General features: G+C 45.8%; 1 protein-coding gene across 12 annotated transcripts in view; it reads right to left on the minus strand.

The window, feature by feature from the left end:
• Ncam1 (neural cell adhesion molecule 1) overlaps positions 1-14,080 on the minus strand; it is a 293,616-nt gene that overhangs the window by 16,287 nt on the left and 263,249 nt on the right. For all 12 annotated transcript variants that reach the window (XM_087905637.1, XM_087905636.1, XM_087905635.1 and 9 more), the window contains one exon: positions 2,647-2,771. In XM_087905637.1, coding sequence (XP_087761763.1) covers positions 2,647-2,771 — 125 coding nt within the window. The remainder of the gene's footprint in view (positions 1-2,646; positions 2,772-14,080) is intronic.

Consider the following 14,080-nt stretch of genomic DNA (forward strand, 5'->3'; position numbering starts at 1 on the left):
GTCATCTATTGAGGAGCCTCTGTAGGTCAGTTGCTGCAGTTAGGGCTGCCTGGACCATCTTCACCACATCCCTACAACAAACCTTCAGGGCATCACTTGAGGCTCTTACTAAATCTGATTATAGGGCCATGAACAAGAGGTTAGGCTGACTTCCCACGTCAGTCTGCAGACAAGGTTGGAGCCCAGCCTCTTCAAACCCAAACTGCATTTTCCCTTTCATAACAGGGAGCTCAGCAAACATGTGTTGAACTGAACTGGGCTGTCCTGTTCCCTGTCGAGTGGCCTGGCCTCATTGTGGCTGAACAAGTGAAGGATGTTCATTGGGCTCACACGGAGTATCCCACAGTGCTTTGCAAACACTAGCCAGGGCATAAGGAGAGATGCAAAATTCTGGAGATCCGCCCCGCCCCCTTCATCCAACCTCCCCTCTAGGTATATCCTACACGTTTGCCAAGGAGTTTGTACTGGAAGAGAGTTTCCAAAGCTATTGCTAGGCAACCACCTGCATACCAAAACAGTGTGGGAGAGGCCTCAAGTCCTCCTGAGAAATCTTCAGATGGTTTTATAGTTGCAAGGCTCAGCATGTCATAGTCTCTGGCTTTTTCAAAAGCCATATACACCTCACGTACAAGTTGGGCACTCGGGGGAAGGGTTTGACCAATATGGAGTGAACAGGGGTTAGAACACGGCAACAGTATCAGGAAGGATGCAGTCCAGTGAGCATCACAGGTCCTGGTTGGGGCTGGAGGAAGAGAGTTTACCTGGCAAAGTAGTTCTGATCAGCTACAAAGATGCCATTAGTGTTCATTCCAGGGCCGAGAGTGCTGTGGGAAATTACCCAGAGGGGATTCTAGTATCCTGTAAACTAACCAGGAAGCCTGGGTTGCGCTGTAACTTAGCTTTGCACATGTTGCTATGGCGCTGTTTTAATTTAAAACAAAGAAGCTGGGCTGTCTCTCTTTACTCTTCTTTCTCTGCCTTCCTCGGCAAACATCATTACAAAAGAGACAACCAGACGATAAAGCAAACACTCAGGAAAGCAAACTTTATGCTATGTAATACATATTAATAATATGTGATTGCATTTAGCAAACATGAAGCCTCAAAGTGGAAGAGGATGGTTAAAGTCATTGAAATCAAAAATAGCTCGGCATTTTGTTCCTCTGTTAAACACAGCCACAGTCACTGTTCGGGCAAACAGACTTCAGGTTGTCTTCCTATGGGAAAGATTTCTAGCTGAGTCCTGTATCCTAGTTACCATTTACAGAGGAGCACCTGGGACATTTTGGGACCTCTACTTATATTGTAACTGATCTGAGTTCTTTTTATTCTCACTTTTCAGATCAGGAAATGGAGGTTTGGGAAGATGAGATTACCTGGCCTTCAGATCACATGCTGGCGAAAGGAAAAGCTGGAATTTGATGCCGTTCAGGTTCGTAATAGGCAGAGGCATTCCAACTACCATAGCATCTCTCCAGCTACGTTATCCAGGGCCACCTGGCAAGTCTTGGCATTCGTCCCCGTAGTAACAAGCTACAGGGCCTCCCATATAGTTGTATCTCCGGGCTGACCCTTAAGGAAGTTTACTGAGGCTTCTCCTACTGTGGCGGCTCAGACCTGATTCAGTTGGGAGAGCTGAGTAGATAAAGGTTGTCCTCCAGCTGCAGGGTGAGCATGCCTGTGGTCTCTAGGACGGACCCACAGGCCATTCACATGGGAACTGTTCCCAGGAGAAGGAGGGATGAGCATACTTCCTGCAAAAAGCCTTATTTGGGGCTTCATGGAGAAAGCAAGCTGCTCTCTGGTCCCTTACCCCCAGCTATTAAGAAACCTTAGAAACAGGTTATTCCCAGCACCCAGAGACAGTCACTACCCACTACCATGGCCCTTGGCCCGCGACTGCTTGTAAAATGTTATTCTGAAACTGGAAGAGAGGGATTCTCAGTTTGGGGCGTGGGGATGAAAGATGGTCTAGTAGAGATCTTAGGTAGGTGGTGAGCTAGCCACCAGGGGAAGCGTGGCGTCAAGCTGCCTGTTAGCAGTTAGCCCAGCTGAGGTGCTGAGAAGAGCAGGCAGGGGATCCAACTTTGGATCTCAAAGTAAGCCAGGCGAGAGCTTACAGGACTGGATTCCAACTCATCCTAGCCCGTAAGTGTGGGGACATCAGTTTCTGGCTGTTATAGCTCTAGTTGCTTCATCTGCAATGTGGGAGCTAGCTGTAATACCCACTTCCTGGGATCCAGGGCAGGAACTACACCCGGATATAGCACCTGGTCCAGGAGACACACTTTATCAAAGGCAGTGGCTGCTGGATGGCAGCATGACAATTTTGCACAGAAGTCTTAGATTATGGGAAAAAAAAAACACTGTAGAAAAACTGAAAGAATCAGGAAAACCATGATGATGTTCTCACCATCCCAATCATAGCAGAAGTCTTAAAATGGGTCCACTGTGGGCGTGGCCTAACAGTGGTATGTCAGTCTTGGGATTTAAAACCTTTGCTAAGATTCATGGGTCTCCTTCAAGTTGCCCAGTGGGACCCTGCCCTACCCTTGCCTCACCTGGAATTCTCGAGTTCTTGATCCAACAAGGTAGGTATCAGGGTCCCAGGGTAGGGAGAGGGGGTCTGAGGATGGGACTACTTACCGCTCGGTACTTGACCAGATAATGCCTGATTGGGGAGCCTCCGTCATCCTGCTTGATCAGGTTCACTTTGATGGAGTTCCCATCCTCTCCCATCTGCCCTTCCAGCTTGGGTGCGCTGGGTTCCCCTGAAATAGCCAGCAAACTCCCATGAAATCTGGGTGCATGGGATGAGAAGTGGGCCCATCAAAACGGGACGGAGTGATGCGGTGGGACTGGGCACTGTCCTTGCTTTATCAGAAATTCAAATGGTTAACAAGCAGTGAATTTAGAGCTCTGAATCCCACTGGACTGCCTCATTCGGTCATGGCTGGGGGTGCTTTGTGGGAATATTCTGGAAAACATTCCCTGTGAACACAGTTCTTTTTCTGTCTCTCGCACCGGTACTCACATTTCTTCCCCCAACTCTACATGTTTGATATCTATACACCTGACACATCTTGACAGAGTGCCTGAAATATGGGCAAATCTAAGCAGGTCTGAATAGGAAATTTTAAAGCATCAAATTGCTTTTCAGAATAGCCCTGCATTTTTATCCCTAGGAACATCATAACTCACCCTCGAGTCCCGAGGGCTTGGTCACCGGTGGGGGTGAATGATGCTATGTTCTCGCAACCAGCTTTCCATGAATTAAATTTTATTGCTTAGCATCACTTAAAAACACGTTTCCAATTGTGGCTAAATAAAACACGAATTGCCATAGGCAAGTTTCCTGTGAATGTAACTACATTTACGGCTCAGTCAAGTGAGCGATAATCTTTGGCTCTTTATTGTATTAAAGTAACTATCATTGCAGGCATTTTCTTTGTGAGAGTTGTGGGGGATGGCTTTGGCATTTTGCGACAAGAAAAGCAAAGTTGTTTGTTTCTCTGCATTTGGAGTTTATGCTCACTTGGATGGTAGCATCGTGAATCCTGAACCTGCGTGTGATCTATCAGAGAGCGCCAGGATGGCTCTGCAATGTGATGCTGACCTATTGGACCAGAAACTGCAAGCCTGCGCTAAGAGGAGCAGATGAGGAAATGCGTAATACAGGGTTGAAATTAAAACTCTTTGCTTGTAGGAACCAGAGGGCTTCCAGAGAGGACCAGACTCTGATCTATTTCCTGATCTCATGGGGAGGTTGTAGTCCACTATCTTTCTAAGCGGGGGTACTGAAAAAAATGGGGGGAGGTGACGGGAGAGCCAGGAAGGGACTTGTCACTAGGGAAAGAAGCTGATGACCTCACAATGCACCCCTGGCCATAAATGGAAGGCTGTTGGCAAAGCTGGAGTTTAGCTTGGTGTCCTTGTTCAGTTGTTGGGAGCCTCCTCCCTTTGATTCAACGATGGAAACAGAGAGAACAAGCCACCCGGAGCCCTACTAGACATCCCCTGGGGTACAGCATGCACATTGTCTGGAGCTGGTTAGAAACCCAGCCTCTTGCTGCAACAGGCGGGATTCCTTGGTGAGATGTGTGTACGAAAAGGCTTTGAGAAGCGGGAGGAGATGAGGACGGACACATACTGCAACAGTTTTGATGCCCAAAGGTTATTTAGGAAAAGTCAGTCTTAATATCTGCTCTCTACAACTGGGAATTTAAGAAACATAAAGAAGTAGAAATACAAAGATAAATAGGTTTTAGAAAAATACTTGTCCTGTTTTTAAAGCTAGAATGTAGCCACTGTCCCCAGCTATTTAGAGAAAAGCATTTGGACCTGGTTTGTTTATGTCAATCTATGTAGGCTTTTCATATTCCTTTGAGCTTTTCTAGCGTCTTAGGAAGTAAGTCAATGGCATCGACACCATTATAAATGCCCAGTGTGACTCAAAGCATAGTCTGCTGTAGAATGAGGTCAGGCCCTTTGGTAGATTTCACAATACTGAATGCCGTAGTCCTGATGGAGCCGTGAGAGAACTCAACAAGTTCTATTCTCTGACAGACTGAGGTGACCGCTTTATCCCAGGGACCCTCAAACATTACAGGTTTTAGCACTGAAAGTTCAATCTCCCAGGAAACCCCTTAGTCCTGAAATAACTGGGATGATTGGTGGCCAGGACTGAATGGAAATGGTATAATGGTGTTCTGCACTCAAAATCATGACATGGACTGAGCTGGGTGTCCCTCTGCTGAGGAAGGAGGGGATTCGCCAGGCAAGTGATTGTCTGAGGCCTCCTTGGAGTGAGGTGGAGGGGAGTCCACCCAGCTGCGTTGTTGAAGGCTCCCCACTGTTTCCTCTTGAGAACAGAGCATTGTGGACATTCCAGGCAGAGTCAGCACCTGGAAACACTTCCTCTGAACTCTGCTTCGTGGGAGCTATAAAGCATCATCTGCCTCGGTTTGTTTCCACTCTTTGTAAACGGGGGTACAGAATCAAATCTAAGGCCCCTTCTCCCTTTGCCACCCCTGCACGGGTAGATTTAGGGAAATTACCAACTTTGCCTTGGTTATTCTTCGCAACACCATGGGGGTGGAAGACACAATAAATGGCCTTCAGCCAACCTTTTTCAGGAGACACGCCCTAAGAGCAACAGCTCTGTGTCTTAATGATACACCATTGTCAAGTTCTTGCTTTATGGTTTTGTAAAACTTTCTTTAAGAATATTCTTGTCTTTGAAGAGAGACTTCCAAGTCCCTTTAAAGGCATGCAAATGAACAGGCACCTTTCCCAGGAGTCCCTGAAGAACCCAGCAGCCCTGCTGAGGGCAGTCTCTTATCTCTGAATTTGTTTCTGAAAATATATGCATATAATCTCAAAACAACACCTGAAAACTCTGCCACAGCTCTGACGTTTACTGTACTCAAACAGTAGAGTTAGCTATCATTCTGCCTGACAAGGTTACTCTGATTCATAGTTATTTTAGCTTGGAGTGTAGAACATTTCATATCATATAGTATTTAGGCTTCATTTAGAAAGCCTTGCCTATGATTAATCATACAAATGGGTTGAATTGAGTTTTAGAAGTTGTCTATCAGGCAATGAAATCTCAAAGGTGAATGACATGATTTTCTAACAAAATGAAAAAAATATATAGTTTTATGATCATTAAAAAGATAGTGGGGTTCTTGAGCAATAGTATATATAACCTTTCCTATGACTTGCAGGAAGATTTATTTTCAGCTAATGTGGAGCTCTGGACCAATGTGGTGGCCCTACAAGCTTTTATAAGTTCATTAAGGTTGGGGAAGAGCGACTGTTAAATCCATGTTCTTACGAATCCTCAAACACTTGCTGTCTGGTTTTTCTTATAGATTAGAAATGGGGCTAACAAAACTTCCTGGTCTGCACAGAACCAGGCTTGGTGAGGACGGGGTCATTGCAGAGACAATGGAGTCTGAGCGTTAAAAAGGCTCACTGCTTAATTGAACCCAGTAGCAGAGGAAATGATTCAGGGGGGTCCCAAGGTTCTGGGGTGGCTGCTGCTGTGACTGAAATCATTATGGGCAATTTCAGAAGAACCAATATTGTAATTATTTGTAAATGTTGGCTTGCTGTTCATCAGCAATAGGCAGGTTGCTTTAAGAAGACCCCTGGGGTTAATTATACCCTTTGGATTGAGCTTCATCTAGGAATCAAATTCTTTTCCCCTCACATATTTTATGGTAAAGCCGAACACAGCGCTACTTTAAAAATAAACCTTGACAACAACAAATATGAAATCCTGGGCGGTCCTGATATTTTCCAGCAGAACATAAATCATACACGCAAGAAGAAAATAGTAAGAAAAAGGCCATGTAGTGTCGGCTATACCATGGGCAGGCCCTATGAGAGCCCCCCCATAAACCATAATTGAAACGTATATTTCTGGCCATGGAGATTACAGGCTCTTCCTTTGGAATTACTGCGCTTTTGAGCCCTTCAATCTGAGTCGGCTTCATGCCTTGCCTCTCATCAGCAGGGGTCTGGTGAACTCCTGGATGCACAACTTCACAACAAAAACCATAGCAAGCTCAGGGCTCGCGAAGGCATCTGTGAACTGAGAAAGGAGAGCAAGGGTCCCTGTTCCACTCCAGCAAGCACAAGGCCAGCAGCACGTTTAGCATGAGAAACCAAGGGCCCAACCAGCACCCCACTAGAGGCTCTGTCTCTGTTCACGCTCACCCATTTTAAAGGCTTATTTTGAATAAGTCACGTATGTATGTGTCTGTGTGTGGGTTTGTGGACAGAAGGGCCGGTGTCCACAGAGATGAGGAGGGGGCTGTCAGAGCCTCGGGAGCGGCCTACTGTGTGCTGGAACTACCTTGGGCCCTCTGCAAAAGTAGTCTTCTTAGCTGCTGAGTCAACCCTCCAGCCCTCATTCGCTCTGTCTTCTTCATACAGATCTGCACTGAGGGTGGTGATCTCAGCTACACTCAAGATTACCTAGTGATAGATCTAGAGTTTGCACTGAAGGCTATCAAATAGCACTGTTGTGAATTAAAATCCTGTCCATTTTGCTTAAGCCAGCTCCAGTCTCCCTTGTTTAGTTATTTCTTACCAGCAATTTAGTCTCGTGTATGCCTTTTATTATTATTATTATTACATGTGTCTTTATAAAAGTCTAAAGTGGATGATTTCCCTATTCAGATGGGAAGCCTATTTTATGTCTCCAGCTCAGACACATTACAGTTCCATCAAGGACCAGTATTGACAGGTCCTGTGGGGATTAGCAAATTGCCTTGGGGAATCGGGATTTAGAGTTATTAGGCCACTAATTCTCCTTCCTAAAATGGAGTTCTTAGCTAGAGATGTCAAGCGAATGTCTCTAATGTGATGTAGGCTGTCTGTTCTCTGCCCCTATAACTCTCCCTGACACATCTCTGGGGGCCTCTCCCCGGATTTCCCACACTTCCAAAGCTTAGCTCTGTGATGTTGAAGATAAAGGTGCCAATTTGTCTTTGACATTGTTTGCCCCAAAAGAGGCCTCTGGAGACAACTGTTTTTCCCCCCTCTTTGGGGTTAAGGATGTGCCTGTCTAAGGTGACTTGACTTTTGTCACCCTAGTCCCCGGTTTCAAGGGATGCTGAAATATGGAATGAATGGGTAGGGAAGTGAGCAGTTCCCTGGGCTTTATTTATTGAAAATGTATAAGAATGTTTTATCTGCATGTGTGTCTGTATACCACACAAGTGCCCAGTGCCTACATAGGCCAGAAGAAGGTATCAGATCTTCTCGGACTGGAATTCAGATGGTTGTGAGCTGCCATGTGGATACTGGGAATAGAACCCAGGTCCTTTGCAAGAGCAGCCAGTGCACTTAACTACTGAGCTATCTCTCCAATTGCAATACCTTGGATCTTTACAGAGAAAGGATGTTGAGCTCCCTGGGGACGAGCTCACTGAGAGACCTGGTGCAGAGTCCAGTTCAGCCCCATTTCTCTTAGGAATTATGAATGCGTGTTGGTATTGGGGGGGGGGGCTCAGACGATAGCACAAAATGCAAATTAGGCAGCAACAAATAAACTCTGACAGACTGAACCACAGAAACACCGGTTCCCTTCTTGCGGGTGGCATGAAAGCACCAACAGATTAATTGACCAATTATCTTTGTTTCATTGTCCTTAAAAAAAAAAAAATAAGTGACCATGAAGGTTGGCTTGTGGTTATGGGGCTGATCCAGGTTGAGGAAATTAGGACAGAAATAACTATGGCCCGAGTGAACTCTGCTCCTGCCTCCATGCCACAAGGGGGCGATACACTTCTTCACTATTTCACGGACATTGGTTTGGGTAGTAAGAAGACCTGGGCTACTAGGACGTTTCTGCCCTCAAGGTGGTAACCACGGGGGATCCGGCAGTTTCCAAAGCCGGTCCCTATTCACAGGTTTCAGGCAAGATAAAATGCACCACTGTCTCCCTCTGAAGACCATTCCTGCTACCTCTCTACCCTGGGAGCCGCCAGTGTGGGAGATCCTTTGGAACAAAGGCAATTAGAGCAGAAAGGCTGGTGGAAAGTCTGTGTCGACCTGTCAGAGACCGAGGCTCCAAACACACAGCTGTAAAAAAAATAAAGGAGGGTGTGGAAGGGGTGGTTAGTGATGTTTTCAATCTAAGAAGGAAGAGTGGGGTTAAAGAATTTAGTTCGTCAGAACCAGCATTGCCTAATACAAGTCAGGGTCAGTAGCTAAAGAAACAAACAAACAAAAAAAAGATTTTATTATGAATGGGGTGTGAAGGGAGCCATGCTCAGACATGCAGCACAGTGACAGAGGGAGTACAGGGAGCTTGTCACACTCATGCTGATGGTGGGAAATGGGGAGTCCCATTTACAGAACCCATGGATAATGGCCTATAAAACCACTGCTCGGTGGCAGCACTTTGAGCTCTGCAGGTACATGGGGCATGCTCAGAATAGATGTTTGCAAAGGGCAGAGTTCAGCTCCCCCCAGCAAACTCACTTCTGCTGTCCTGAGGGCAGCTGCTTAAGCTTCTCTCTTCTCTCTGCTCTTTGGTGATGAGTAATGGGGTTCAGTCCCTGGCTTAAGCTCCCTCTTCTTTCATCCATTGCTTCAGGACATAGTAAATATTGCCCAGCGGAACCTAAGATGGGTGGAGCTTCCAGCAAGTGTTAAACACATCTCAGTCAGTTATGGGTAGGAAGAGATGGATCGGGGGAGACAGGGACTATCTGATTCCATTAGCTGTCGTATGTACAACTCAGTAACAAGAGAGAAGCTACTGGCTTATTTAAATCATCTGAAGTCAGGTTCAAGTCCTTAAGTCCTTAGTAATCACAAAGCTTCACTTTCCTTCCCCAAACATTTGCTCTAACCCCTCCCCCTTCTCCCCCTTTGCCTTTTTTTTGTTGTTGTTAAATTTTTGCCTGGTTGCTGGTAGTTCACCTGAAGTGAAAACAGCCAGTTTTCTGCTTAGCCCTTTCATACGAGAGCTGAGGGTCTGAAATGGATGGGAACGCGGGGGTGATGTGAGGGCCACTGCAGCCTGGACTCCTCCAAGGCCCCCTGGGACTCTATCTTTTCATTGACAGCTTGGATCAGCACCGAGGTGTGCTTTGGGACAGCTTCAGGAAACATTTACCACCAAATTTTTGGCCTTGATTACAGGTCTTGAAGACAGCCCTCTAACACCCCTCTTTAACTTAGATCAATTATTGGGGCTTGCAAGTTTCTTTTGTTTTAGGGACATTCCTATTTTGTTGCATACCACGTAACATATCAGACAACTCTGCAAGCCTGGGAGTCTGGGTGTAAATGGGACTGGATTAGGGGGTGCTGCCACACCTACAAAGAGGAAGTCCTCAGCGATGGCCAATGGAGGACAAAGGAAAGGGGGATGCACAGAGGGTAACACACACAGGGAGTGTGACTCAGGGACCAGATCAGGAACAAAGACCATGCAAGACAAGCTACTGAGATTTTGACTGTGTGGATGTCGCCCAATCAGTTCTCAGAGAAGGGAGGTCAGCAGTGAGGTCAAATGGAGGGAGCCCCTTGCATGCGCAGGCACACCGAGTGGTTATTGGTGTTAGTCCGGCTACGTCATCACTGCAGCCTGTATGTGTCTTTAGGGTGTGATGTGAAGTAACTTTACCGTTAGGAGAGAACAGAATGCCTGTGACTCCCAGGGGAGGCTCTGAGTAGGTCTGATTTTAGTGGGGGAGGAGTCAAGAGCAGAGGTCCCCTTCTCTCTTGATGGTGAGCGAGCGGTGTTTTAACAAGGTTGTGACAGGCACAATATTAGCTAATTATTTCGTCACCGTTCTGCACTTCATCAGGCTATAATTTTATTTCCTTTTCGGTAAGGGTCAATCATGTGCTTCTTGATTACACGGAGACTTCAAGTCATCGCTAATTGCCAAGTGACTTTTGCTTGATTTGTGCCTCCTGCCTGGGGGAGGGCCACTCTTGAAAAGTGACACCTCAGCCATCAATCCAGATTCTTATTTCAGAAAGTCCTCCATTTATGCAAATTTCGTGAAGCACTCTCTGGTTTTTACAGGAGTGCAACCTTTGCACGGATTTATCTGATTTTAGGGAGCACTGGGAGGTCTCAAACCATTTCTGCAGGGGTTGCAGCTCACTTTGGAGCAATTGTGGTTTAAGGAGCTACTGGATATAAAGTTAAGCAATGAGGCTAATTTGCAAGGCACGTTTCTGGGAAATCACGTTTGTGAAGCCTGTTCCAAAGTTAAGTTTCCAAACTGTACTGTGGCTAATGTGGCTTTAAGGAGAGGGCAGTGGGTGGGACCAGATTTCTTGAGGGAAAATATTAAACTAAAGGTTATCAGATTGCCATGTCCAGGTTGCAAGGACTGTTGAATTCTAGATGTGAATTGAGAACTAGAATAGATCTTTCAAATGGCTCTGCTGAACATATCTGAGACAAGAAGAAATGCGTGCCAGGCTGCGGTTCCAGGTTTAGTCCTCTAATCAGAACAAAGAGTTTTACCTTCTGTTCACCAGCGTGGACGACATCATCAGCACCATGCAAGCCACATGACAAAGTCACATGATACGCACGCACATGATTGGTTGAAAGGAAAGTGGAGGAGGTCACATGGAAAATACAAAAAAATTAAAAACTGATGTAAACAATGGGTAGGGAGAAAAAAATCAACAACAAAATCACAGACTAAATAAAAGGAGAAATCAAATTAAATTAGCAGCTTATACAGGAAACACTGGGAAGGCAACTGTGCTGCCCAGAAGGAGGAGATAACAAACTATATAGCGCATTTGGTTAACAACACCAATAAGCATTAGATACAGTTGCAACATTGCGTATTAATACCACACCAAGGAGCATGAACACTTTAAAAATGAGGGGGTATTTCTGTCAAGGCCCAGATGTCAATCTAGGCCAATCTCAGAGACTGTTAAAGAAAAAGAAAAAAAAAAAAGAAAAGGAAAGGAAAGAGCACGTTATTTATTTGCAGATTCCAGAATTGTCTCAGCATCCTTGGGGAAGCAATGGCAGTGAAACAGCTGTAGGCCATCAAGGAAGAGTCCTGAAACAATAACAGATTGTGTTTAATTAATGAGAGCAAGTTCATGTTTGTTCTGGCCAAATCGGAGAGGGAAATGACTGAGGGAGGCTGGGGAGTCACAGGCCAGAGAGGGACAGCGTGTAGGGTCTAATTCCACTTCTTTATGTCATACCCGCGATGTTCCTAACACCCTAAGGGACTCCTCAGAGCAAAGGCACACATAAAAGCTAAAGGTCAGTACAGGTAAAGGGCTAGGTACCCTCTGGTACTGATACAATGACTGCATCAATACCAAACAGCAGAAATCAGACCCTGGTCCAGCATGCAGAGAGTGTGACATTAAAAGTACACTGGACTACTTATGGACCCAATGATGCCTTCAGATTTGCCAAGACTGCATGGATAAGAAAGGGGTCTGAGAACTACAGAGTAAACCAGGGTTTTGCTGTTAGAGTTCACCAATATTCCTTTTGCAATGAGTTTCACTCCACATTGCAGTCTGGGATTAAATAATCGACCCAAATTCTTAGGTTTCCTATCAGAACTTTCACAGGCCTGGGGGCAAGTTCTAGCTACTGACAGTTGAGGTTAAGAGAGAAGGGCAAAGTGGAGGTAAAGATATCTTTCTGAAAGTATGCCACTGACTGAAAATAATGAGAAGGAAGTGCTTTGGCTAAGTGCTGTATGCCTTTGCCACCCTGAGCTAACAGAATGCATGACTTTATGGTCTATCATGCCACAGGTTCCTGACAAAGGTGCCTGGCAGGAAGTATAAGTGACGAGAAGTTCCTCTTGCTTTTATTTATGAAAACTACCTTCACCTTTGAACATAAATAGATCATCACACACACACAGACACACACACAGACACACACACACACGAACATACATATACACACATGAACACACACAGACACACACACGAACATACATATACACACACAAACACACACACAGACACACATGAACATACATATACACACACGGACACACACACAGACACACACACACGAACAAACATATACACACACGAACACACACACAGACATACACAAACGGACACACACACACAGAGACATACCACACAAACATAGACACCTAGGAAACATCACTTAATTTCATCCCTGTTATTTGACTGATGGAGTTGTGTGGTCCTGGCTACGCTGCTCCCATTCCACTGTGGCTCACATGCTCTCCATCTTGTCTTGATGGGGAGGAAGGCATTCACACTAAGGCAGGCTGCTGTCAGTCATGACGGCCTCTCTTTTATCTCGCTATCCACCGGGACTTATGATCTGGGTCAGTAGTCAAGTGGTTCAAAATAAAACAGTCTCCAACTTCCTGCTATCAGATTTCGCGACTAAGCATCTTATCTGCAGATAGAAATGTCTGAAGTTTAAAAATAAAACACTCGTCAAAAAGGAGAACAACTTCATTTCTCTTTCAGGAGAAGTCTGGAGCCAAGACTGTGTTTCATTGATAGACAAGACTGAGATACAAAGAAAGAGGTGTCTCAAATAGGACAGGGTTGTACACATGGTCATGCAACTTTCTCCTATTGCCTGGGACACATACAGCACTAGGCTGAAAAGGGTCAGTAGGGGGCACGGTAGAAGAGAGGGTGATGTTAGCTTCACTGCTTGTTCAAATGCAAAAATACCACAAACAAGAAAATCCTCACGCCCATCATCAGCATTAAACCCATGCGAATGAGCCTGGCTTATTGTCACAGGTCTGCTCTGCTCGCAGAAGCAAACCTCAAAGGCATCAGGCATTAAAATTCATTGCAGCACACACACAGAGGAACATCAAGAAAGCAGACCATAGTTGCATTCTGCAGGAGGAAGAAAAAAAAAAAGAACCAATCCACGCAGCACAGCATACTGAACCAGGAAACTCTTTTCTCTCCTCTTTAATTATGTATCAAAAGCCTTAGCCGGGGTGTGGAACTCCGCAGGCCTGTCATCTGCCTTCTCTGACTGCTGCTTGGTAGGAGGCAGAACAAGCTCTCTCTGCATCCAGAAACAGGGCAAAAGCTGAAAGCCCTGCCCACCGTCTGGTGCTGGAAGCTAGGCAGTCCCTAGTCTTGTTGCCTAGTCAAGGGGCTTCACATCACAAAAGCCAGACTGGAAGCTGTCAGTGCTGACTCAGCAGGCTCTCAGGCTGGAAAGGGGGATGCAGTCGACCCCTGGATTCTACTGTCAGGAGTGGAAGTCTAGCACTTGCACCGGAGAGAGCCTGGGGGTGGGAGTGGCTTTGTTCTATTATTTTTCTAGCACCAAGTGTTAAGGGGCAGAAGGAAGGGGCTGAGGCTCCTTCCATTACATGCTCTGTAGAGAGACAAGGGCAGCCATGTTGTCAGGGGGCGCAGCCCCCCTCCACCCTTCTCTGAGCAGCCATTCCTCCTCTGGTTTCTTCCTTGTTCTCAGCCTTATTGTTATTATTATTATTATTGTGTGTGTGTGTGTGTGTGTGTGTGTGTGTGTGTGCACATGCACATACATTTCAGAAGCAGAGACAGTAAAATCTCG

The sequence above is a fragment of the Myodes glareolus genome, chromosome 4 (genome assembly GCF_982192425.1).
Source record: "Myodes glareolus chromosome 4, mMyoGla1.1, whole genome shotgun sequence".
Taxonomy (NCBI): domain Eukaryota; kingdom Metazoa; phylum Chordata; class Mammalia; order Rodentia; family Cricetidae; genus Myodes; species Myodes glareolus.